General features: G+C 40.9%; 1 protein-coding gene across 2 annotated transcripts in view; it reads right to left on the bottom strand.

Moving 5' to 3' along the window:
• The window catches only part of SUGCT (succinyl-CoA:glutarate-CoA transferase), a 1,130,146-nt gene that overhangs the window by 688,477 nt on the left and 414,150 nt on the right, over positions 1–27,519 (bottom strand). For both annotated transcript variants that reach the window (XM_089681088.1, XM_089681087.1), the window contains exon 12: positions 7,639–7,741. In XM_089681088.1, coding sequence (XP_089537214.1) covers positions 7,639–7,741 — 103 coding nt within the window. The remainder of the gene's footprint in view (positions 1–7,638; positions 7,742–27,519) is intronic.

Here is a 27,519-nt window from a genome sequence, read left to right as displayed (position 1 = left end):
GGTGAGGAGGTGATATGTTGCCTCCTCACCACCTAATTTAAACCCATGATTGCCATGCAATGTACACAATTATGACACGGTAGTATGCCAATTAAAGGTTTAAATCAGGGGTAAGGAGGCAACACTGTACCCAGTGATATTTGACTTCCCTCCCAGGTTGTTCAGATAGATCTCCACCTCTTTGAGGTTGCCTACCCCTGCTTTAAAGTAAAACTCCCCTAACCAGGATGACTCTTGGCTAAAAAAAAAAAAAGTGTTGTTTGACCTCTATTATTAACTAAACTACCTAGATTTAAGTTTTTACTGGACTTATACAGGAAGTCATTTAGACCTAGGAATAACCATCCTCTGCGATATTAACTATAAGAATAAGATAAGAGCTATAAGAAGAAGAATAAGTTTTAATATAACTATTAAATATCTTTATCTTTATCATGTGACAGTATGAACAGGTTCCAAATCCAGTTACTATGCTCAATCCTCATAAAGCAACATAAAACTTACTTTAGACTCCAACTAGCACAGTCCCATTTTTCCCCGAGTGAGCCGCTTCTTCTTTCATGTGTGTTTCACATTCCCTCCCTTCCAGGCAATACAGCTCACAGTGGAAAGGTCTCAGCAATAGGGGCAGAACAATGCGATCAATAAATAGTGGTTACGTCTAGCTGTGGACAGTTTATGAATGACAAGCTACAGGCTTGATTGATGCTCCCTGCAAAGTCTTCTCATTCCACGGTGAAAGCAGGCACAGCCTACATAAGGGTGACAGCGAAGCAGAGCTGCCATCTCATCCGAGGAAGCTTCACAAAGTGGACTTCACTGGGGGCATCAACAGGGATTTGTGGGACTTTGCTAGTGGACAAAGGCAAAAATGCAGGGCAGATGAAGTAACAAGTACTGCAGCACTTTTTTTTTTTTTAATGGGAGGCCTCCGAAACACTTACATGATTATGTCTGATTACAATCATCTATAAAGTTAATTTATGGTTCGATTTACTGGCATTTTAATTATTTATTATTATTATTATACAGTATTTATATAACGCCAAAGGGTATGCTCAGCGCTGTACAGTAGCAAGGGGGACAGAACATGAGACAAGACAGTAACAATACAATACACGAGGGGTTCGAGGGCCCTGCTCTTTCGAGCTTACAATCTAGGAGGGAGGGGAAGGTGGTATAGGAGGAGATGGCTGTGGGGGATGGAGTGGCGGGAGGAGTGGAGGAGGTTTGTTGTTAGGTGAGGTTGGGTGTTAGGTGAGGGTGGGGTACGCTTCCATGAAGAGGAGGGTTTTCAGGGTGCACCTGAAGGTGAGGAGGGTAGGCGACAGTCTGATGGATTGGGATAGGGAGTTCCAGAGGATGGGGGAAGTCCTGGAGAAGTCCTGCAATCGGGCGTGGGAGGAGGAGACCAGGGAGCTAGAGAGTAGGAGGTCCTGTGAGGAGCGGAGGGCACGGGTAGGGTAGTATTTGGGTATCAGGTCAGTTATGTAGTTTGGGGCGGCGTTGGGAATGGCTTTGTAGGTCAGAGTTAGCAGTTTGAATTTGATGCATTGGGTAATCGGGAGCCAGTGAAGGGATTGGCAGAGGGGGGAGGCAGATGTGGAGCGGTTGGTGAGGTGGATGAGTCTAGCCGCTGAGTTTAGGATCGACTGGATCCCATACAACTGTCCCAAAAGTCAGGACTCTGCAGCTAGCCCAGCAATGGGCAAACTACGGCCAGCGGGCCGTATACGGCCCGGCAGACCTTTTAATCCGGCCCGCGGAGCGTGGCAAACATTGGCTGTCAGGATGTAGGCGGGGCAGCGTGACGAACTCCTCTCCTCTCACAGTCCGCCCTGAAGACCGGAACGGCGCGGGAACACAGCGAGAGGAACGCGCGGAGCAAAGGTAAGTGAATTGACACATTATGGGGAATGAATTACTATAGGGGGGATGAATTACTATAGGGGGGGTGAATTACTATAGGGGGGATGAATTACTATATGGGGGATGAATTACTATGGGGGATGAATTACTATATGGGGGATGAATTACTATATGGGGGATTAATTACTATGGGGGATGAATTACTATGGGGGATGAATTACTATATGGGGGATGAATTACTATATGGGGGATGAATTACTATAGGGGGGATGAATTACTATATGGGGGATGAATTACTATGGGGGATGAATTACTATATGGGGGATGAATTACTATATGGGGGATGAATTACTATGGGGGATGAATTACTATATGGGGGATGAATTACTATGGGGGATGAATTACTATATGGGGGATGAATTACTATGGGGGATGAATTACTATATGGGGGATGAATTACTATGGGGATGAATTACTATATGGGGGATGAATTACTATGAGGGATGAATTACTATATGGGGGATGAATTACTATATGGGGGATGAATTACTATGGGGGAAGAATTACTATGGGGGATGAATTACTATGGGGGAAGAATTACTATGGGGGATGAATTACTATATGGGGGATGAATTACTATGGGGGATGAATTACTATATGGGGGATGAATTACTATATGGGGGATGAATTACTATGGGGGATGAATTACTATGGGGGGATGAATTACTATATGGGGGATGAATTACTATGGGGGATGAATTACTATATGGGGGATGAATTACTATGGGGGATGAATTACTATATGGGGGATGAATTACTATATGGGGGATGAATTACTATGGAGGATGAATTACCATATGGGGGATGAATTACTATATGGGGGATGAATTACTATGGGGGATGAATTACTATATGGGGGATGAATTACTATGGGGGATGAATTACTATATGGGGGATGAATTACTATGAGGGATGAATTACTATATGGGGGATGAATTACTATATGGGGGATGAATTACTATGGGGGAAGAATTACTATGGGGGATGAATTACTATATGGGGGATGAATTACTATATGGGGGATGAATTACTATGGGGGGATGAATTACTATATGGGGGATGAATTACTATGGGGGATGAATTACTATATGGGGGATGAATTACTATGGGGGATGAATTACTATATGGGGATGAATTACTATGGAGGATGAATTACTATATGGGGGATGAATTACTATAGGGGATGAATTACTATGGGGGGATGAATTACTATATGGGGGATGAATTACTATGGAGGATGAATTACTATATGGGGAATGTATTTTCAGTTTTAAAAATGTGGCTCTCAAAATAAATTTCAATCGTGGTTTTGGCGAGATTTGGCTCAGTTGAAAAAAAAGGTTGCCCACCACTGGTCTAGGAGAACCATGAGCATACATGATAAATCATTGAAAGCCTGGGCTCACAGAAAGTGGGTTGAATCATTTTGGGAGCCCAAGTCCAGAAGTGATGAAAATAAGGTGACAATAAAAAATTGATTTTAAAAAACTGGGAAAGAACTAAGTTGTGTTTAATGTATTTCTTTATAAAGTATATATTTGTTTAAATTATGTTTTATATTTAGTTTTATACAGTCTTTATTTTACACATAAACATTAAATACATGTGTAACATCCTGCTATTGTTCAGACTGTAGGATGTTAAAAGAAACATAAGATGGCAGTGTCTTGCAACTCTGGTGCCATTGGCTTCCACTGCTGTCAATCACAGCCAGTGAGCCAATGAGGATAGAGGGGGCGGGTCTGAGCCACAGCTCTGTGTGTGAATGGAGACACAGAGCAGTGGCTCGGGAGCGAGCCTGCTTGGATACCCCCATAGCAAGCTGCCTGCTCTGAGGACATTCAGCAGGGGAGAGGGGCCAGGAGTGCCGGTGGGGGACCCAAGAAGAAAAGGATCGGGGCTACTCTGTGCAATACCACAGCACAGAGCATGTAAGTATGACATGTTTGGTAATTAAAAAAACAATTGCCTTTATTATCACTTTAACATTTACAGAAGAACTAAAGTCACTTATTATAAAACTGTAAGCAGACAGACTCTTAACTGCAATAAAATAAACCTACCTGTTCTTTAGGTACTTACATCTGCAGCATGTATTTGGCTAACAGTTTGGCTTGTTCAAGCTAGTGACTCCTCTCTGCAACGGTTGCTAGGTGATGACTCCTTGGTTAAAACTTTATCTGTGATATATAAGGAATTGTTTCCACATAGACCCCCTTCCATTATGCGTTGTTAGGAGAAATGGGTGGCAGGATATCCCAGATTTGAATGGTGATGATTAGGACGACATGTGGGACTACCCCTTTCAATACCTTGTTTCCACAAGGGAGAGGTTAACTCAAAATGACTTTCTTCATCGCATTTATTATATGTATGCGAGTTAGCGAGCGCACTCTAAAGAGCGGCTGTTGCACTAAAAAGGAACCACAAAACCTTTCTGTATAGAATCAATGAAATGGGGGAGTGAAGCGCTACAAAAAGTACAAGCAGTCACTTTTTGAATAGTGACAGCTATTCCGCCCACATGGCTGTGTTATTCATTCACCGAGTTCTGTGAATGAATGAACTACAAGTCCAGACAGCCTTAGTGGCTGTCGCTTTGTAGTTCTCAATTAACTACTAAAGTGTAGCTCGGGGTTACCGCTCTTGGTACTGAAATTTTACCCCGAGCTACACTCGGGAATACCGCCAGGGAGGTTAATTACCACATCCTCAGAAACATACAGTAAATGCTGAGCACAAGAAGGCTTGTGTGTTCCCATTTAAAATCCAATACCATTCTGAGTGCAATTAAATTGCTTTTAGGACAGCTAAACATGGAAGCTGAAAATGTATATGATAAGTTGATATTATACTAGCATTTGTAAACAATAAATGCAAGAAAACTTATCATTGCAATTGTTTGACAAATACGTTTTACAAATACAGTGGCATATGCTGTTTCCCATTATAAAATAAAGTGCGTATTATGAAATCTCAGCGGAAAGACCCTAGAATTCCTGGAATATAAAATCAATGCCAGATAACCCCTTTCATGCCAAAAGGTCAGTAAAACAGTTCAGCACAGAGAATTGCTGTTATAAGAGGCACTAAGGGGATTAGGAAGAGCTTCCGGGTCAACGCTCTATAAGTTATTACAATTGTCAGTTTTAGCATTCTCCAGCAACTGAAGAGAAGAATAAATCCTTCTAGACCATCTAGTGTACTAGGCAGGTGGTTTTTTTCTTCTAATCCAAGCTGCAACCCAGAACTCTGGAAGCGATGATACCATGCCGGCTGCCAAAAGGGCACAACGAAATGTACCACACAAGTGGAGTCTATCAGGTGGAGGACGCCATTGGTGATACATCACCACTGAGAAGTACTGGGAGGGAATAATCAGCAGTGAAATATCACAGCTGGTCATGATTTCAATCTGTGCCAAACACCTGCAAACTCTAAAAGGATATCAAAACAAAACTCCACCCAATGGCACCGAGCCATCCCTTAACAACCAGTCGTTGACTCTGCATCACCATAAAAATTAATTTAACATTTCTACAGAAACCGTATTCTTCCTGTCCCAGAAGGCTATTCCATTTCCTTTCACAGTTCTTTCGGCTAAGATAAATATGCCACAGAAAACAAACAGAAAATAAAGAAGTTAAATATTTGATGACTGGAAAAATTATCTGTTGGTTTCATCTGTTTATTTGTGGAAGCCTGTGAAGTGAGTAGATTTTATTAACCTCCAGACTATATCATACTGCCTAAGTTCCCCCATCCTAATGCATCCTGCGAATATATGCTACCACATCTGGTAAAAGCGCACAGCACACATCCGAGAGTACGTCTGCATAAGTAGAACCCAAGGTCACAGGGAAATTCTCCTTCCATTTACTCATTTGAAGAGATTACAAAGGACCAGGTTATGGGGACCTATAGTCAGCATTTTGAGACACCTGAAACACTTGCTAGTGAAATTATGCTGCCCAAATGTTTACAGACAACAATGGAACAAACAATGAGATTAAGCAGGATATGTTTATGCAATAGCAATGCAATTATTATTTGTCATAAAAAAAATTGTAACCATGCATCAAATGCAAATTCACTATTGATCTATTGATTAAAATTCAGGTTTGTGCATCTGTAGCAACATCTTTTTTTATAGATTTGTATACAGTATTTATAAAACACACATTATATACTATATATATATATACACACATTTATATATACTCTTTGTACTGATAGTGAACAATGATGACAGTCCTGGTGATTGCCCTATATATATAAAAAAAAACAATTTGCAGTGGCCGCTCCTGTGTTTTCATATTGACAGGTTCTCTTCAGGAATTTGTCCTTTGTGAATCCCATTATCTTCTAAATATTCTACTTATGTAAAGGGAATGATCATACGGAAGACTTTTACAAACAAGAGGGGTCTCAACACTCGAGGGTCCATTTAAGAAGCACCACACAGCAATGTCCATTACAAATATACATTGCACTCCAATGTCAGGACTCAGCAGTGAAGCACAATTAAAGTAATACATATAAAACAGCCAGGAGCAGAGCCCAGTCAGGTGTTGTATAAGACATGGCTGACTTCTCCAATGATGGAGTTCTCTCTGCAAAGTTAAGCAAAGGGAACTCTATAACATATAGGATCCCAACCATAGCCTACAGTTTTATAAAGGGTTGCAGCCCATGGTGTGGAGTATCTTTGCAATGTATAGAGGGCAGACAGCAATAAATACCCTTTAGTGTCCAATGGGCCCCCAAAGACTTAGGCATGGCACCAGCAGGGGCGGACTGACTATTTGGAAACTCGGGCACTGCCCGAGGGCCCGGGGTCAGTAGGGGGCCCCATGAGATGCCCCTGGTACCTTTTTCATAGGCATTTTTTGAGTTTGGGCAAGGACACAGGGGCCCCATGATCCCCTATTGCCCATGAGTTGTCAGTCCGCCCCTGGGCACCAGTCAGTAATTTCAAATGGTTTAGGCATGGCACCAGTCAGTAATTTCAAAATATGCTGAATCCATCCTCCCAGGGCGTATTCATACTTACTTAGGTCTTACAACAAAGGTGAATGCAAATGCTAAGTAGAGGACTTATAGCGGCCATACATGCTTTGATAAATGATGGATTTCTTGTCTAATTAAACTCTTCTGATTGGAAAAATCAATCTACAGTCAACAGTCCATTCAATCGATATGTCACTCATGGAGAAGCAGATGTCAATCAATAGTTAAAATACGATGGTAAATAATGGATCACATCCCTGTTTGCACCTTGTAGTGTCATAATCCGATCGATCGAGAACGTATATATGAACAACGTATCTTAGTGCTGACAATCAATGCAAAAAAATAGATAATGTTCTGCCATGGTCGACTGACTCCGTTTGATCAACTCTGATCTAAACCGAGTCTAAGATGATTGAAAGGGAAGTTATGGCCATATGATTTTTCATAAATTTGATCGTTTTGATCCAATCACACATTGATTGGATAGGAATAACCAAACGTTCATGGTCACAATTAGACTTCACACATGGGAGTGAAAGAGAGTGAACCTTCTGATTATGTGCTCTGGGAAGAAGGTTGTCTTATTTTAGTCACCAGTACCCAAAGGCGGAAAATTTCTCACATAACCACTTTAGCAACTTGAATGAATTAGCAGCCTGTAAATATACAGAAAATAAGAAGTGCTCTTAGACTGACCTGAGGTTCTGAGAATACTTGCTTAATAGTGTTGATTGGACCATACGGGATGCCACTTCCTTCAAAGAGCTGAAGCCACTCAGAGGTTGTTTTTTCTAAGAACCTAAGAATAAATAAGATATTGTGGTTTAAACTCTCTCTCTGTTTAATTCCAAAGGATGTAAAGTACTACCGCACTGGTTTACTCCCAGGCAGCCAATATTATAACAAAAAATGTTCAGCGGAAATGCAAAAGCTTAGAGCCTCAGGCAAAGAACATGGTTAAGGAGCCTTGTAATTCTATCTGATTGTCTTAATATGAGATGCAAACCAAAATTATCAGCAATTTCATATATGGTCAGAGGATTTCCTCAGGCTGTTTCTGCAGTAATGATCATCACATTTGTAAGACAATAGCATTAACATTCTATGGGGAAAACAAAATAAAATATGGAACTGCTTGAGTTTTGATCTGAAAAACCTGATATGAAGCAGCCTTACTTTTCCTGCCTATCATATGTGAAACATATGTCGGAACTAACAACCACAACTGTTAGATAGCCAAACAATGTTCACATTTATTAGCAACATAATTTGGAAATATGGATTAGCGAGGTCACAGGGCCATGGACTCCAGTGCACTTTAAATATCCTTGTTATCAGCAAAGTCCTTTGTCTGCATCTTGCTGAAAGCTTAGATCGCAACATTAAAATAGTCATTTGTTAAATTCTGCATTTTCAGTGAACAATAAGATCCGTACATGTTAATAGGTAACTGATGTAACTTTTGATAGCATTTAACAGGAAACAAAGTTGTAAGATTATTTAAGGGTCTGTGCAAAACACACATCAAACCAAACTCCTTTTATATAATCCTTTTATGCTTTTAATCCGATACAAACTGTTCCATATTTCGTAAAATATTTCGTAAAATATTGTTTTCTAAAGGATTGTCTAAGGTTATATAGTAGTGAGTAGCATTTGAGTCAAGATAAAAAAAAAAGTGCTAATGTTATTTGTGGGCTTTACAAATTCTTAAATTTGTTCTGAAAAAACTACTACTGAAAAAACATGTATTTCTGGGTCCTAAGACACAAGAAAAATAGCAACTAGCATACCAGATAAGTGGAATAGTGACAGTTTGGGGCCTATTTATAAAGGTTTCCAAATATGATTACCAAAGCTTTCACCCATGTTTCACATATTTTCTAATGGATTCAGTTTGAAAATATTGTGAATCTTAGGTTAAAGTTATGTGAGTCCATATGAAAAAAAATGATAAAAAGAGCTTTTAAGCTTTAACACAGGTTTGTGAGTATTTCTGATTAACCTCCCTAGCGGTCTGATTATGTCCATATTTCTGTGCTCAAAGCGGTACATTTTTTTGCATGGAAATATGTTTTTTTTTTATTGTAGGCTATAATTTTTAGGAATAACTCACTGAAATCTGTCCGGACAAGAGTCTAGTAAACATCCCGGGTATGTTAAAATTTGAAACACGAAATCATAAATTATAATTTAATAAATAATCATAAAAAATAATAATATTATAATAATAAATTTAATTCAATAATATAATCAAACCAAAAACACTGAAATGTGAAATATAGCGCCAAGTTCGCACATCGCTGAGCAAAGTCGCAGAATCATTTTCAGTATCTGATGACGAATTTCCCCCACGAATCATTATCACTCAATTCTGCAAGTGGTTCTGATTTACTATCGCTGTTCTCTAGCCGGTCTAAAACCACTTTTGACATAAAGGGACGCTTTTTGGATGCCATGGACATTTCTCAGTTTCCAGGCAGAAAGAACAGTAAAAATGCAGGCAGGGCGCCGGACAAAGCACTCGGGACAAAATGTATGTGAAATGGTTTGATACAGGAATGTTATACTATGTGATTTTAGTGAATTTAGTGAATGTCACTTTTTGTCATTTTTAAATTTCCCGCCAGTTCCATCCCTGTACATCCTGACGTCGCAGGGGACGGAACCCAGAAGACAGATGCCGGCATCCGCCGGAGGACATTACAGGAGACACTGCAGGAGGGACATTGCGGGAGCGCAGGACAAGGTAAGAGAAGAACAGATTCCGGAGCAGCGCTGCATGGTAAGCCCGAGTGTAGCTCGGGGGGGGTTACCGCTTGTGGTACTGAAACTTTACCCCGAGCTACACTTGGGAAAATCGTCAGGGAGGTTAAAGAAAACCATTTATCTGTAATTACAATCAACAACCTAGAACTGTAAATAAGATATCTTGGAGTACAGTATGGGACACAGGAGTGGATTCTTAGACAATGGGTTACAGGCTACTTTTCTGTGATTGGACACTGGCAAAAGCTTTGCTGGGAAATGCCTAACAGTGTACCTGTACAGCCTGGACCATTCTGTGAAAATCCAGTCTCAAGCATTAACAAGATCACAGTGAAAGAGTAGAGACCTGTGCCCTGTACTGAACTCCAAAAAACTGAATATAAAAGGTACGTCAGAATTTCATTTATTCTAGTCATACAGTACATGACACAAGGGTTGATTCTTAGACCATGAGACATCCTCTAGGGATGACAAAAAAAACTGCCAATAGGCTGCCAATAGCAATAGGCCAACAGAAAGAACAAGAAGGGTCAAAAGACAGACAACAGTAAACGTACCTTGTAGCTGAAGCAGGGATCAGAACAGGCTCAAAGAGCCAACTGTCACAAAACATTTTGACATTGTGAAGAGAAGTTGCAGTGGTCGCAGTGGGGCGGGGGTCTCCCCCCCCAAAGCATCTTGTCCCCATGTTGATGGGGCCATGTGCCTCTTCCCCACAACCCTGGGAAGTAGTTGTGGGGGTCTGTGGGCAGAGGGCTTATCAGAATCTGGAAGTCCCTTTTAACAAATGGGCCCCCATATTCCACCCCCCCATGTGAATGAGTATGGGTCTTTTATTTATAAAAAAAAAAAAAAGGGCCGGGGGTAATTAGCTACACTAAACAAAGGGGTGGGTTCACCAGCTGTCACCCTGACCCTGTCCCTTTGTTTATTTACCATTGGTGGGAACCTTTGGGGTGCAAGTGTCATGTTTGCACCTTTTTTTGTGTTTTGTTTATTCAGGTCAGCAGGTGGCGTGCATTGTGATTGATGCTAAAAACCTTGTGTTTTTTTGGTGAATTAGGAGGGGTACTATGTACCCCATACTCATTTACATAGGAGGGACTGGGATCTGTATACCCCTATGTTAAAGGGGGCTTCCAGATTCCAATAAGCCCCCTGCCCACAGACCGACACAACCACCACCCAAGGATGTGGGAAAGAGGCCCTTGTCCCTACCAAATTTCAGAATTAATTTTGTATCTTTGGCTTTCGTGTTGTATATTCAGAATAGCTGGTTGTTAAGGAGTGGCCTCCTTAACAACTATGACCCATCTGCTGTCAGTGGGATTAAACGCTGTCAGCAGAATGGAAACAAACCAGTGCCATTATTATTTTTGTTTGTTTTTCTTTTAAACAGAGTGCCGCCCCCCCCCCCCCCCCCAATCCTTCCCTTTGAGTTTGGTATGGATTTTGAGGAGAACCTCATGCTAACATTTTTAATTGTGGCCTGGTATGGTTCAAGAGGGCCCGCTTGTCCTCTCCTTTTCTGGCCTGAGGGCTGCAAGCTCAGATAAGGGCCTGGCTCCCCACCAAAACATCTTGCCCCCATGTTGATGGGAACAAGGGCCTCTTCCCCACAACCTTGGTCCAGTGGTTGTAGGAGTCTGCTGGCAGGGAGATAATTGGAATCTGGAAGCCCCCTTTAACAAGGGGGGCCCCAGATCCCGCTCCCCCATGTGAATGAGTATGGGGTATATAGTACCGCTACTCATTCACCAAAAAAGTGTCATAAATAAATAATTAATTGCACACCAAAAACATTAAAACATTTTTCAACTAGTCCACTTCCCCACCCATTGGTGAGCAGGGGGTAGCTGTCTGATAGGTGGGGGTGGCACAGTTTCCCATCTTCACCATGGACAAAGGTTGACCTTGTCCAGGCACTGCCAGAAGAGCAGTGGCATTGAGCACACCATGACTTGTGAGACAAAAGTCTGTTTCCATAAGCTAGTTTGACTTACTTTTGAGTTGTCAGGCACATCTAGTTAGTGAGTTTTCTCAGGGGTTACCGGAACAGTTTAGAAACTGCAGTTTCTAAAGCAAGCAAAATCCTCTCTTGTATTAAAAGAGGTATAGACTCCAGAGAGAGAGAGATCATATTACCCCCCCCTCTTCCCGGTACAAATCATTAGTAATACCTCATCTGGAATATGCAGTCCAGTTTTGGGCACCATTTCACAAAAAGAACATTGGGGAACTGGAGAAAGTACAGAGAAGGGCAACCAAACTGATAAGAGGCATGGAGGAGCTCAGCTATGAGGAAAGATTAGAGGAACTGAATTTATTCTCTCTCGAGAAGAAGAGATTAACCTCCTTGGCGGTATTCCCGAGTGTAGCTCGGGGTAAAATTTCAGTACCAAGAGCAGTAACCCCCCCGAGCTACACTCGGGAATACCATGCGGCACTGCTCCGGCATTTGTTCTTCACTTACCTTACCCTGCGCTCCTACGATGTGTCCCCTGCAGCGTCCCCGGCCATCTCCTTCGGCCGATGCCGGCATCCGGCTTCTGTGTCCTGTCCCTGTGACGTCGGGACGTACGGGCGCTGCCGGCGGGGGGAAATTTAAAAATTTTAAATAATGTCATTTTTTTTTTTTTACATTTTACATAGTAAAACATTGCTGTCTCAACCAATTTCACATACATTTTGTCCCGAGTGCTTTGTCCGGCGCCCTGCCTGCATTTTGTCTGTTCTTTCTGCCTGGAAACTGAGAAACGTCCATGGCGTCCAAAAAGAGTCCCTTTAGGTCAGACGCGGTTTTAGACCGGCTAGAGAACAGCGATAGTAAATCAGAACCACTTGCAGAATTGAGTGATAATGATTCGTGGGGGAAATTCGTCATCAGACACTGAAAACGATTTTGCGACTTTGCTCAGCGATGTGCGAATTTGCCTCTGTATTTAAAATTTCAGTGTTTTTGGTTTGATTATATTATTGAATTAAATGTATTATTATTATATTATTATTTTTTATGATTATTTATTAAATTATAATTTATGATTTTGTGTTTCAAATTTTATCCTCCCCGGGATGTTTACTACACTCTTGTTCGGACAGATTTCAGTGAGTTATTCCTAAATATTACAGCCTACAATAAAAAAACTACATATTTCCATGCAAAATAATGGTACCGCTTTCAGCACCAAAAATCTGAAATAATCAGACCGCCAGGGAGGTTAAGGGGCGAAGTGATCAACTTGCATAAATACATCAGTGGCTCATATAGTGAACTCGGTGTAGTTATTCACCCTGAGGTCATCACAGAGGACAAGGGGGCATTTTTTACATCTGGAGGAAAATAAATTTAATCTCCAAACATGGAAAGGTTTCTTCACAGTGAGAGCTGTGAATATGTGGAATAGACTCCCTCAAGAGTTGGCTCTGGCAAGCTCTGTGGATTGCTTTAAAAAAGGCCTGGATTATTTCCTAGATCCTCAGAATATAACTAGATACTAACATTTATAGGGAACGTTGATCCAGGGAATATCCAATTGCCTCTCAGGGGATCAGGAAGGATTTTTTATTCCTGCAGGAGCAAATTGGATCATGCTTTGCTGGGTTTTTTTGCTTTCCTCTGAATCAGCTGTGGGTACAGGATTATAACTTTTTTTTTTAATGATTGAACTGGATGGTCTTTTTTCAGCCAGACTAACTATGTAACTATATTTATGGATTATGAAGGAACACAGCTGTATAATACAAAGTAACATGTTAAAATGTGTGAGTAACAAGTTTCTGTTCATTCTTATCAGTTTATGTATGTGCCCTGCAAACCCTATCTGTTTCCCTGGTTATGTCACTTGCCTATATTCTGGTTCCCAGTGTGTGTCCTCTGTCACTTGATTTCTACTCTACCTAAATGTGGTGCTGCATACCCTGACCCATCCCTGTAAATAAATTCTACATCAGTTCTGAATCAAATTTCTGCCAATTTATGGAATATCCTTTTCCCTGGAATATGGTACTTTACTTCAGCTGTTGCTATTGAGGAAAACTCCTCAACTGCAACCAGAAAAAAAATATAATCTTCCTTGTGGGGATAACTGACAAAAAACAGCCGATTTGTAGAGTTTGAGCTTTTTTAGGAGACCACAACTACTATTGGAGCCACAGTTGGTTTACATCAGGGGTGTCCAAACTTTTTTCAAAGAGGGCCAGATTGGATGAAGTGAACATGGTGGAGGGCCGAACATTTTTCCGAACATTCTTTGAACCATTACAATTAAATGCAAATAAATTATTTTATGCCAAGTTAATTGCAAACGACATACTTTTCATTTCATAACATTAAGATCAACTGACAGCTGAGTTTTCACAATGTATTGAAAATACATTTTAAAAAAACCTACCTGCACTAATGTGAAGGGTGAAAAAGGTAGCTGGAGCTGAAGTCTCTGCTCGGCAGCCGGGAGGGGAAGAGAAGCACACTTCACGCTGGAAGCCCGGCCCTGACGTCACCGCCCTCTGTCGCTCCCAGCGCGGCGCAGTCACGCATGCGCACTGCTCTCAAGCAGAAGACTGTCTGCCACAGAAGGGAGGGCCGTGCGACAGCCGCATTTACACAGACCAGGGAGAACGCGCCGCAGTCAGGCATGCGCACTGCCCTCTGCTCTCAAGCAGAAGACTGTCTGCCATAGAAGGGAGGGCTGTGGGAGGGCCACAATACACAGAGCAGGGAGGGCTGTTGGAGGGCCGTATTAAACCGACCCCCGGGCCGTAAATGGCCCACGGGCCGGACTTTGGACATGCCTGGTTTACACAAAACCAAGGGGCTGTAAAAAAGAGTGTACTGTATAAGGAAATGTTGTTTTACAAACTTATATTAGGCCAAAATGCTAACTTACAGAGTAACAATTGTTCTCTACAGTAAGATAAAGTTACTAAGGGAATAAACTAGAATGCACCCTAATCGGAACCTTTTCAGTCAGGATGTCAATGAGTCAAATCTACGTAAACACTGTGCTCTAATGGTACGCGTAATGAATTTTCAAGGCTAGCGCATAGATCATTTCTGGAATTACACAAGTGGTTTCCTTGAAGCGTTGTGAAGTAAAGGCAAGTTAGTATCAAACGTGCCTTCAGACTGTTCAACATCCACCAGTAATCACTGGGGTGTATTTAAGGCTTTAGTGTTTGTGTATCCTTCAGTCTCATCCCCCCAAGAACTATAAATGGCTTCATTTCTTTTTATGGAAAAAAAAATCATCATGAATATTTTTTACATGACTGCCATAACTAATGTCTGTTTTATGCAGCAAGAGACGAGATTAAATACCTTCAAGCTCAATCAGTCAAGGATGGAACATCTTTGCATTCCATAAAGGATATATTAATCATGTTCCTCTGTAACAAAAGCACTTGACCTAAATTTGAAGTCAAACTTTAGCTTTGTGTGTCTGATCACACAATACATTTTTGTTCTCACCATAAAATCTTTTTCTCTGAGTTCATTGAAGGGCACAGCTGAGATCGTGAATACTGGCCAATGGACTATAGCATCACCTTCAGGAATAGGACTCTAGGCAAAAAACAAAGGCAAGCCTAGGGGCTTCCCCTGATAGTGGCCAAAACCACCAACTGCCGGAGGCAGTGCACTTAAGCCGGCCATACATGGTTTAGCAGGAAACGGCTGAATTTAAATCCATGTATGGGCAGGCTGGTTGTACAGAAGTCAATCTACCAATCGACTTCTGTACAAACAACCTGTTTGGTTTTTGCAGGACGATCAATGCAGTCAGCTATAGCTTGATAAAGAGATGGCTGAACGAAAGAAAAATGATTAGCGCATGGACTGCCTTAGTCACAAATCAGTACATAAAGTACAACTGGATACAGAAACAGTCAGAGGTGAGGGTGCTATAACGCCCAATGAACTCAGAGAAAAGGATTTAAGGGTGAATTCTAATTTATCTTCCATTCACTGAAGGTGACAGCTGAGAAAGCATAAAGGGGGGAGAGGAAAAAAAACACTTTTCCCCTAAGGCAGGAACAGTACAAAGCCAGCAGTGGGATGTGGGAGCATGCAAACAGAATATGGAAGCTCCTCTATATTAGAGGTCCACTTGCTAAATAACACGCAAGGGGCAGGTCTACCCACATAAATACGGACCACCAACATACAGTTCTGCTCAAAAGCTTGCATACCCTGATAGAAATCATGAAAATTTGGAATTTATATTGAAAATATGACTGACCATGCCAAAAAACTGTCTTTTATTTAAGGATATGAAGCAATTTATTATCACATAGTTGCTTGGCTCCTTTTTAAATCGTAATGACAATAGAAATAACCCAAATGGCCCTGATCAAAAGTTTACATACCCTGGAATGCGTGGCCTTGGTAGAGACTCACAAGGTGACACACACGGGTTAAAATGGCAAATAAAGGTTCATTTCTCACACCTGTGGCTTTTTAAATTGCAATTAGTGTATTTGTATAAATGGTCAATGAGTTTGTTTGCGCTCACATGGATTCACTTAGTAGGCTAGATACTGAGCCATGGGGAGCAGAAAAGAACTGGCAGAAGACCTGCGTAACAAGTTAATGGAACTTTATAAAGATGGAACAGGATATAAAAAAGGTATCCAAAGCCTTAAATATGCCAGTCTGTACTGTTCAATCACTTACTGTATTAAGAAGTGGAAAATTTGGAGATCTTTTGATACCAAGCCAAGGTCAGGTAGACTAAGAAGCATTGCAACCACTGCCAGAAGAATTGTTTGGGATGCAATGAAAAACCCACAGGTAACCTCAGGAGAAATACAGTCTGCTCTGGAAAAAAGACAGTGTGGTTGTTTCAAGGAGCACAATATGATGATACTTGAACAAAAATGAGCTACATGGTCAAGCTGCCAGAAAGAAGCCTTTACTGTTCCAATGCCACAAAAAAGCAAAGTGAGATGTACCAAGGTGTTGTCGGGCATGTTGTAATCTGGCTTTTTATGGGTATGCAAACTTTGGAGCACAATTGTAGGTCTACTTTTATATGGGTGAATAAACCCTCTATTAGGATAAATGCCAACACAGGATAAACCCTACATTAACCTCCCTGGCGGTATGATTCTTTCCAATTTTTTGTGCTGAAAGCAGTACCATTATTTTGCATGGAAATATGTAGTTTTTTATTGTAGGCTGTAATTTTTAGGAATAACTCACTGAAATCTGTCCGAACAAGAGTCTAGTAAACATCCCGTGGAGCATAAAACTTGAAACATGAAATCATAAATTATAATTTAATAAATAATCATAAAAAATAATAATATAATAATAATAAATTTAATTCAATAATATAATCAAACCAAAAACACTGAAATTTGAAATACAGAGGCAAATTCGCACATTGCTGAGCAAAGTCACAGAATCGTTTTCAGTGTCTGATGAGGAATTTCCCCCACGAATCATTATCACTCAATTCTGCAAGTGGTTCTGATTTACTATCGCTGTTCTCTAGCCGGTCTAAAACCGCTTTTGACGTAAAGGGACGCTTTTTGGACGCCATGGACTTTTCTAAGTTTCCAGGCAGAAAGAACAGTCAAAATGCAGGCAGGGGACAGGACAAAGCAGTAGGGACAAAATGTATGTGAAATGCGTTGAAACAGCAATTTTTTAAAAATTTCAAATTTCCCTCCGGCGCCCGTATGTCCCGACGTCACAGGGACCGGAACACGGAAGCCAGATGCCGGCATCGGCCGGAGGAGATGGCCGGGGACGCTGCAGGGGACGCATCGCGGGAGCAAAGGACAAGGTAAGTGCTGCAGGGAATCCCTGAGCAACGCCGCATGGTAAGCCCGAGTGTAGCTCGGGGTTACCGCTCTTGGTACTCAAATTTTACCCCGAGCTACACTCGGGAAAACCGCTAAGGAGGTTAAGGAACAGAAATTTAACATTCTAACAAACATCACAATTTCAAGAACAAAAGGGATTTGCAAATCCTGAAATATTTTTCTTTTTTTTTTAATAGCATTGCAATTTTATATGTAAAAAAAATAAAAAATGTATATTAAATATAAAAAAAAATCCATGGATTTACATTACAGCGTGTATAACATATGCGTATTAGAAAATGACCTGGTCACTTGAATACTAGAGTTTACTTAAACTCCTTGTTGACGTGACCAGATCTGCTTCTTCAGGACAGGGTAATTTGCCTAAAACAATAGGCAAACATGCACAGACCAGATGTTGGTGAGTTATGCGCCTTTAGAATTTAAGGGATCCTAAACCCTCTCTATATCCTCCAGAACTCCTAATTCACTTTGCACGGCTTGATGATTCCACTCACTCCTCATGTGAACTCCACAACGGTCCAAAAAAGAAAGAAACATATACCATAGTGGGATCACACTCCAATCCAGAGAAGAAAGAAAGAAACATATACCATAGTGTGATACTGTTATACCTAATGCAGTATTATAAATGATACCAGGCCACTCACATGTTAGAGATAGATAAAAAGCATCGGTTTATTGCCTTCATAAGGCTACCACAATATCCATGGGATCACACAAGCGGCCATCTTGATTGTTGGATTTGGGTTTTCTATCCTCTGCAAACCAACAGGCTGTGAGGTCTCTGGATTGCAGTGTGATCCCATGGATATTGTGGTAGCCTTATGAAGGCTCTGTCTGCTCCATTCATTCACCACTCTGACAGTTCAGCTCTAGCACAGCACTATCTCCACCCATTATGTCACTAAAAAAGGGATACCAAATAAAAGGCATCATCACCGGTCAACAGACAAACCAAAAACAAAGAGGAAAGCCAGAAATCCAAATAAAATATGAACCTTATCTTCATTTCCCATAATCCTTTAAAGATATGTCAAATCAGATAGAAAAGCAGATCAGGCTGTTGCATATTCAAATCAGAGTGATACCTACCAGCAAAACACATAGTCCTGTTTATAGTAAAGCAATAGCCATATAGGTAGAAAAACTATTATACAGTATCTTCTGTTTTGCATATCAAAGGAATACTTTAATATATTGGGGGAAAAATTAGTACAGCTCTGTAGATATTAATACAGCATACATGCATTATGTGAATGCAAGCAATGTAAGTTCCTGTTTTTCATTTGGTATCAGAAAAACAAGAGAGATGAACTTGTCAGTCTGATTCTTCATATTTTAACCCCTCCATGGCAAAGGTAAAACAAAAAACAAATCCTAACGCTTGAACACAATTATTCAACTTTGACATGTGTTAGTAAAACTGTACATATCATCACAACTATTTAGTGTATCCAGGTGGATTACACTTTGTTTTTTCAATACAAATTGGACTTTCATTTGGTGGTAAATGGTAACCTGGCCCAAATTAGTAAAAGAAAAACATATTTTTTAATTTAGCTGTATATTTCTTGCTATTACCCTAACCTACTACCAAAGAACAACCCAAAATAATTTTCCCTGCTCCCGACGATCACAGCAATATCACATATGTTTAGGCGCACCCTGAAAACCCATCTCTTCAGGGAAGCCTACCCCACCCCTTGCTAGCCTGCCGATCTCCTCCACTCTTCCTACCACTCCATCCCCCACAGCTATCTCCTCCTGTGCCACCATCCCCTCCCTCCTAGATTGTAAGCTCCAAAGAGCAGGGCCCTCGATCCCCTCATGTTTTGCATTGTATTGGTATTGTTCTGTCACATGTTCTGTCCCCCTTTGTAATATACAGCGCTGAGCGAACCATTGGCGCTTTATAAATACTGTATAATAATAATAATAATATATGTTATTTGTTGTTTGTACCCAGAGTAAGGTCCAGAAACAATGGCGCGCATTTTGCTTTTTTTTTTACCCTACCAAAAACCCTGACTTTGACCCCAACTCTTACCTGACATTGACCTAGCTCAAACCCTGATCTAGCTTTTTCTTTTATACACATACATCCTTTGTTTCCTTTTTTCTAATCTAGCAAGGTAAAAGAGATACAATGTATCTTTCTCTCCATTGAAAAGTAAAAAATACACACAGGGTTGGGCTGTACAGTGACAGATCACTGTAACAGCCAATAAGAAGCAATCACACCGATTTGGTGATTGGGAACTGGGCATCCCAGTACCCGATGGTTAGTACGAGACCCAGGACTCTCAGTGGGAGCCTAGTCTCTCTACTGAGAGCGTGGTGTGCAGCGCAGTGCCCACACAAACATATGTACACTTAAATGTAGCTCCACGGAAGAAGGCCCACTTTAGTGAGGCCACATGTATATATACAATCAGCTGGAAGGAGTTAATGTCCAGTCATAGGCTGGGGGGGGCATCAGTCAAATGAACATACTGTACATGTATCGTTTAACCTGTTGAAGCCGTCAGTTCAAAAATATACAGCCTGTCAGTGGCTGGGCCTTGATGCTGAGTGGCCACATACATTTACCGGCACCTCACAGAAAGGTCCCGATCACTATTTGCGATTGGGATCTTTCTGATCACATGACCGCTGTGACAGCCAATCACGGTGGTCACGTGACGCTAACCCTTCCTGCCTCCCAACATCATAAACCCTTTAAAGCAGTGGTTCTCAACCTTCCTAATGCCGCGACCCTTTAATACAGTTCCTCATGTTGTGGTGACCCCCAACCATAAAATTATTTACCCAGTAATTATAATTCATGAGTGTCGTTTTACCTCCAATACTGCTGCTTTCAACACAGTAGCTGCTTTCAACACAGTAGCTGCTCTTTACAAATCAGAAATATGTGTTTTCCAATGGTCTTAGGCGACCCCTGTGAAAGGGGTCGCGACCCACAGGTTGAGAACCACTGCTTTAAAGGGTCAGAAGGCGCCAGCACCAAGGGGTTAAGGACATTTCTGAACGTATATAAATGCATGTAATTATTTTAAATGGTATTATTTACACACACTGTCTGCATTCAGGCCATGTTTACCTGTCAAACTCAGATGTAAGTCCATACAATTGCTATATCTCTATTGATTAACTTGGGCTGCATGCATGCAGCTCCACGATGTTCTGGACACAAACAACGTTTCATGTTGTATGGCCCTCTGCTCCTATTTGAATGAGCCCTAAATGCAGCAGAAAGTGATCTGGGAAGTACAACGCTCGTTTTATACTTCCCAGATCTGTCATTGTCAGCATGCAGGGCCGTGCATCCGCACTCACATGGCTGTCAAATTGGGAGCAGTAACTGTGTCCCAATTGATATGCATGGAACTGACTGCACAGTGATGCACAGAACTCCAATACATCCTCATGTGGGCAAACATGCCTCACAGACATACACTATATTATCAACAAACAGAAAATGCTATACAATAAGTCCTCAAAAACTATGTGCAGTAAGGGGAAGTGACGTCAACGCGCACACGGAAACCGGAAGTTGACCGGTGGCCATCTTGGATGAGGGAAACGATCATCTGATTTCCCCTGGGCACTTCCTGGATACACAGTAAACTACTTCTGAGTAATTTTAAGCGTTTTTTAAGCTGATAAAATGTGAGCATCCTAATTAAAGTCAATTATAAGATTGATTCTGGCGGTATTATACTATTGTGTTTCCTATATATTCATATTTATATGATACATGCTTGATGTGGATATCTGGAGTCTCAAGGCTGTTGGATCCTGATGTTAATATGAAGGCAGATTATATTGGGTAAAGATCAATAGGAGGACTGTCTCCCACCTTCCTTTTGGAAAGATATAAAAAAGCGTCTAAGTTTCTGAATATTGGTAAGGGTGTGCATTCCTTACTGCACTTAGAAGTGTCACAGTGCTGGTCGGAATAGAGCACTGAAGAGTGATTCACATTCACAAGGGTTTTTATTGTTTTGGCTTCACAGTTTTTTTTCACTTTGTTCACTTTTTTCACGGATTAATGTAATGTGTATTCACTTGTATGAAGTCACTATTTATTTAGTTATAAAAAAAGATAATGCACTATGTCAGTGGTGGGCAACCTTTTTTTCAACTGAGCCAAATCTCGCCAAAACCACGATTGAAATTTATTTTGAGAGCCACATTTTTAAAACTGAAAATACATCTCCCATATAGTAATTCATCCCCCATAGTAATTCATCCCCCCTATAGTAATTCATCCCCCATAGTAATTCATTCCCCATATAGTAATTCATCCCCCATATAGTAGTTCATCCCCCATATAGTAATTCATCCCCCATATAGTAATTCATCCCCCCTATAGTAATTCATCCCCCATATAGTAATTCATCCCCCATAGTAATTAATCCCCCATAGTAATTCATCCCCCATATAGTAATTCATCCCCCATATAGTAATTCATCCCCCATAGTAATTCATCCCTCATATAGTAATTCATCCCCCATATAGTAATTCATCCCCCATAGTAATTCATCCCCCATAGTAATTCATCCCCCATATAGTAATTCATCCCCCATATAGTAATTCATCCCCCATAGTAATTCATCCCCCATAGTAATTCATTCCCCATATAGTAATTCATCCCCCATATAGTAGTTCATCCCCCATATAGTAATTCATCCCCCATATAGTAATTCATCCCCCATATAGTAGTTCATCCCCCATATAGTAATTCATCCCCCCTATAGTAATTCATCCCCCATAGTAATTCATTCCCCATATAGTAATTCATCCCCCATATAGTAGTTCATCCCCCATATAGTAATTCATCCCCCATATAGTAATTCATCCCCCATATAGTAATTCATCCCCCCTATAGTAATTCATCCCCCATATAGTAATTCATCCCCCATATAGTAATTCATCCCCCCTATAGTAATTCATCCCCCATATAGTAATTCATTCCCCATATAGTAATTCATCCCCCCTATAGTAATTCATTCCCCATATTAATTCATTCCCCATATAGTAATTCATCCCCCATATAGTAAGTCCCCCCTGTGTCAATTCACTTACCTTTGCTCCAGGCGTTCCTCTCGCCGTGTTCCCGCGCCGTTCTGGTCTTCAGGGCGGACTGTGAGAGGAGAGGAGTTCGTTACGCTGCCCCGCCTACATCCTGGCTGCCCCGCCTACATCCTGACAGCTGCAGACTCCTGACTTTTGGGGCGGCCGCCCGAGAGGAGGGAGGGGAGGGGGCGGCCGCCCGAGAGGAGGGAGGGGAGGGAGGGGAAGGGGCGGCCGCCCGAGAGGAGGGAGGGGAGCGGGCGCCCGGCACACAGAAGAGCCGCATTGAAGTTTGTAAAGAGCCGCATGTGGCTCGCGAGCCGCGGCTTGCCGACCACTGCACTATGTGAATATTTTTTCTTTTTGAGGTACATTATCGGAGGAATTTTTTGAAAGGTTCTTTGAACATGAGAAGAATTTGATTTAAAGATTGGACTTATAGGGTTTGGACTGCACATAGTTTTTGAGGACTTATTGTATAGCATTTTCTGTTTGTCTATTTTTGTACATCTTTTGGGGTGAAGGTGTTGATGGTGCTGTGGGGAATCGGATTTATTTATTAAGAGAGTGGTTTTGATTTTATACACTATATTATACTTGTATGAACGAGGCCTTGAAGGCGGAATGCCAGTATTCAGAGACATGAATATACAGTAATCTGTGCACGTGTTTTTTTCTTTTTTTTTTCAATCAAATTGGGAAAACCATCCGATCTTTGGGATACTAAAAATTAATACATCCAATTGCTGAATAGTGTTGTGATGGTAACCACTTCCCATTGCTGGTTGTAACTAAACACCTGGATGGTGTCCTTCTTGGGCAGGTAGATGAAGCCATACATCCTTCTTGTTTACTAGTGAATTAGATCCCAGAAAGCATCAGCTAAAAGGCACAAACTGATTGGAGCTGTTTCATGTAATAGCTATGATAACCAATTACAGTGATCATCCATGTAAACAGTGCAGTACTGCCTATACTGGCAATTCCTTCCCCTCCTCTTACCACAAAAGGAAAGAAGAAGGGAGGATTTAATGAATGGATACATTTATTAAATCCTTTGCTGCAGCCGAGGAAACTAGAATCAAATAGTGCTCACGGTGGGGTGTTAAAAGGCCACTGACTACCAATGTCGTGGGACTGCTTAGGGAGCAACCAAATATGATGGGGGAGAGAGTGGGGGGTTTTAAATGCCACTGACCACCAAAGATAATAGGATTGTCTTGGGGGGGGGGTTAAAATGCAACTGACCACCAATGATAATAGGATTGTCTTGGGGGGGGGGTTAAAATGCAACTGACCACCATGTTGTGGGATTGATTTGGGCAGCTTTTAAAGTGCTAATGGCCCTCGATTTTTTGTTTTGGGGGGAGGATTTACAGTGTTTGGGTTTATCAATGACATCTACCAACTGTACACGTTGCAGTTTCAGTGCAATGCAAATTCAACGTTTAAAATGTTCATTTTTCGTCCTTTCAACTGTCTTCCACTAAGAAAGACTTACAATTGGCTTCAGTTCACAACTTTTATAACATAAAAATAAAAATGAAAGTCCTTTATTCAAACATTTTAAAAAAATGTCCCCCTCAGCAGATCCAACGTCAATTATGATGAACGCCAGCTGACGACCCGAACAAAAAAAAAACCACAAAAAACCGACCCGCACTGAAGCTTGCCTCCCACCGAATGACAGGTCCGCCGCCTCCTGCTTCTACATACATTTTGCTGGGGGGAGGGTGTTTGAAAAAAAAAACACTTTTCAAAAACTGGCCATGTATTTTTATTTACTTTGTACCTTTTTTCCACATGGGGGGTGGCATCTGGTGGCCTCCTTGTTAAAGGAGGCTTCCAGATTACGATAAGTCCCACGCCCACAGACCCCCACTACTATCGTCCAGGGTTGTGGGCAAGAGGCCGTTGTCCCCATCAGCATGGGGACAAGGAGCTTTTGGGGGGGAGCCCTGCTCCCCTTAAGCATCCCCCATGATGAGGGCATATGGCCTGGTAGGGTTGCATGCTTAGCTAAGGGTCTGTATGAATTTGGGGGGGACCCCCACGCTATTTTTAAAATAATGTTGGCGTAGGGTTTCCCTCAAAATCCATACCAGACCCAAATAATTATCGGCATTATAAAAATGTTAAAAAACAGCAACCCCAGAATGTTTTTTTTAACAATTTGTTTTGCTGGTAATTCTTTTCTTTACATCCTGCTGTCAGCGGGCAACCTCACTGACAGCAGATGAGTCCTGGTTGTTGAGGACAGGGAGGCCGCTCAATCTTTAACCAATTCAATACCGGGCAATTTTACCCCTTCCTGCCCAGGCCAGTTTTCAGGTTTCAGCGCTCTCAAACTTTGAATGACAATTGCGCGGTCATACAACATTGTACCAAAACTAAAATTTTATCATTTTCTTCACACAACTAGAGCTTTCTTTTGGTGGTATTTAATCACCGCTCGGGGTTTTATTTTTTGCTAAATTAACAAAAAAATACCAAAAATTTTGAAAAAAACACTTTTTTTTGTTTCTGTTATAAAAGTTTGCAAATAATAAATAATTGTTCTTCATAAATTTAGGCCGAGATGTATTCTGCTACATGTCTTTGGTGAAAATAACCCAAATTAGGATGTATTTTTTAGTTTGTAGGAAAGTTATAGAGTTCACAAACTATGGTATAGCTCTGAATATTAATCAATCCTGAAGTACTGACAGCCAATCTAATTTCTTGAGGTCCAAGAATGTCAGAATAGTACAGATATCCCCCAAATGTCAGGACGGTACAGATATCCCCCAAATGTCAGGACGGTACAGATATCTCCCAAATGTCAGGACGGTACAGATATCTCCCAAATGTCAGGACGGTACAGATATCTCCCAAATGTCAGAACAGTACAGATATCCCCCAAATGTCAGGACAGTACAGATATCCCCCAAATGTCAGAATAGTACAGATATCCCCCAAATGTCAGAACGGTACAGATATCCCCCAAATGTCAGGACAGTACAGATATCCCCCAAATGTCAGGACAGTACAGATATCCCCCAAATGTCAGGACAGTACAGATATCCCCCCAAATGTCAGGACGGTACAGATAACCCCCAAATGTCAGAATAGTACAGATATCCCCCAAATGACCCCTTTTTGCAAAGTAGACAGTCCGACGTACTTCATAAGAGGAATGGCGAGTTTTTTGAAGTTGTATTTTTTTTGTCATAATTTTTCAGAAAATTAAAAAATTAAAAAAATTAGTTTCACTATTTTTTTTCACATATTGTCACCAGTGCAGTACAGCGTCATCATATAACTGGCATGGCGGTGATCAGGGACACTGACTTGTGACAGTATGAAAAAAAAATATATATATATCTTTTTATTATTTTTTATTAATTTTTTTTCTTTTTTTTAAGATTTATTTTTCATATTTCACTATGTCCAAAGTAGTACAATGTTTCCATAGTAACATTGTACTACTTTGGGGAAGTGATTAGTATATATATATATATATATATATATATATTTTTAAATTTGCTTATAGCAAAGAATTACTTTGCTATAAGCAAGCATTTACCTGAATGACATCGATTCATTCAGGTTTTTTTTTTTTTGGGCTTAGCTGTGATTTGGCCACAGCTAATCACATGACATGTGCATGTGACCTGCTGTGACCATTCACAGCTAGACACTAGTATACAATGGATGGCATGAATGAAGCCATCCATTGTATACAACTCTCATGTGACCTGCTGTGATTGGTCACAGCAGGTCACATGGTACAGGCAACGGGGACCGTTACTCAGATCTGTCATCGGCCGTGTCCGAGGCACACGGCCGGTGACAGATCGCGCCGCTGCGCGGCTCTGCAGGAGCGCGATCTGCGCATGTGCGGGAGGACGCCATATGGCATCCACCCGGAATGCTGATGACATTTGCCGGCCGCCATTCGGCCATAGGGTGGGCGGCAAATGGTTAATAACCATGATATTTACTGGTTGTTAAGGATGACTGCAGCCCCTGACTAACAACCAGCTAAAATGAAACAGATTCCTTAACTATCATGTTTGGACCACTACTTATTTACCACATGCATTTATTTTTCTTTAGTGCATTGACTTTAGTGGTGTTTTATGTGGCATGTACCAAGTGTATTTCCATTTCGTGGTAAATACCGCATAAAGGGGTAGTGAATGGACATTTTCAGTATCACATGCGACATTTGGGAAAAAAGTGACAGATAGCCTAAATACCGCATGCAATCTGCTGTGAATGGAGCCCAGAGTTTTTAGATAGGATAAAAATTCAAAAAGCACACTATTTTTCTGGGTCCTACTACAGATACAAACAACAAATAACATGAACAAATGTAGTATCGCTGTGATAATCTTGACCAGAATTTCTTTTGCTTTGTTCTTTGGTGTAAAGTTATGGTAAGCAAGAGATATACAGTTACATTGTTATTTTATTTGTTTTACTATATTGTGCCAGTTTTCCTTTGATAATAATAATAAAAAAAATAAAAAATCAAGAGATATCTATTACCATTTACTACCAAATGAAAGCTTATTTTTTCCAGAACAAACAATGTATAATTCACCTGGATACAATGTACATATGTACAGTTTTACTAACAAGCGCCATAGTTGCAAAACTGTGTTCAGGCATTACGATTTGTTTTACCATTTGTCACGAAGTGTTGTATAAAAGGACACATATCTAAATTTGGATAATGATCAGATGTAATTTACACACAGTGGAAATGTTGCTTGGGTATATCTGTATATATAGTTGCAAGAAAATGTATGTGAACCCCTTGGGATTACGTGGAGTTTTGCATGAATTGGGCATAAAATGTGCTCTGAACATCATCTAAGTCACAACAATAGAAGAACACAGTCTGCTGAACATAAT

Source organism: Staurois parvus, unplaced genomic scaffold, assembly GCF_062004578.1.
Source record: "Staurois parvus isolate SC_StPar_1 unplaced genomic scaffold, SC_StPar_1.0 ptg000259l, whole genome shotgun sequence".
Lineage (NCBI taxonomy): Eukaryota > Metazoa > Chordata > Amphibia > Anura > Ranidae > Staurois > Staurois parvus.
This window is presented reverse-complemented; position numbering and strand designations above follow the sequence as displayed.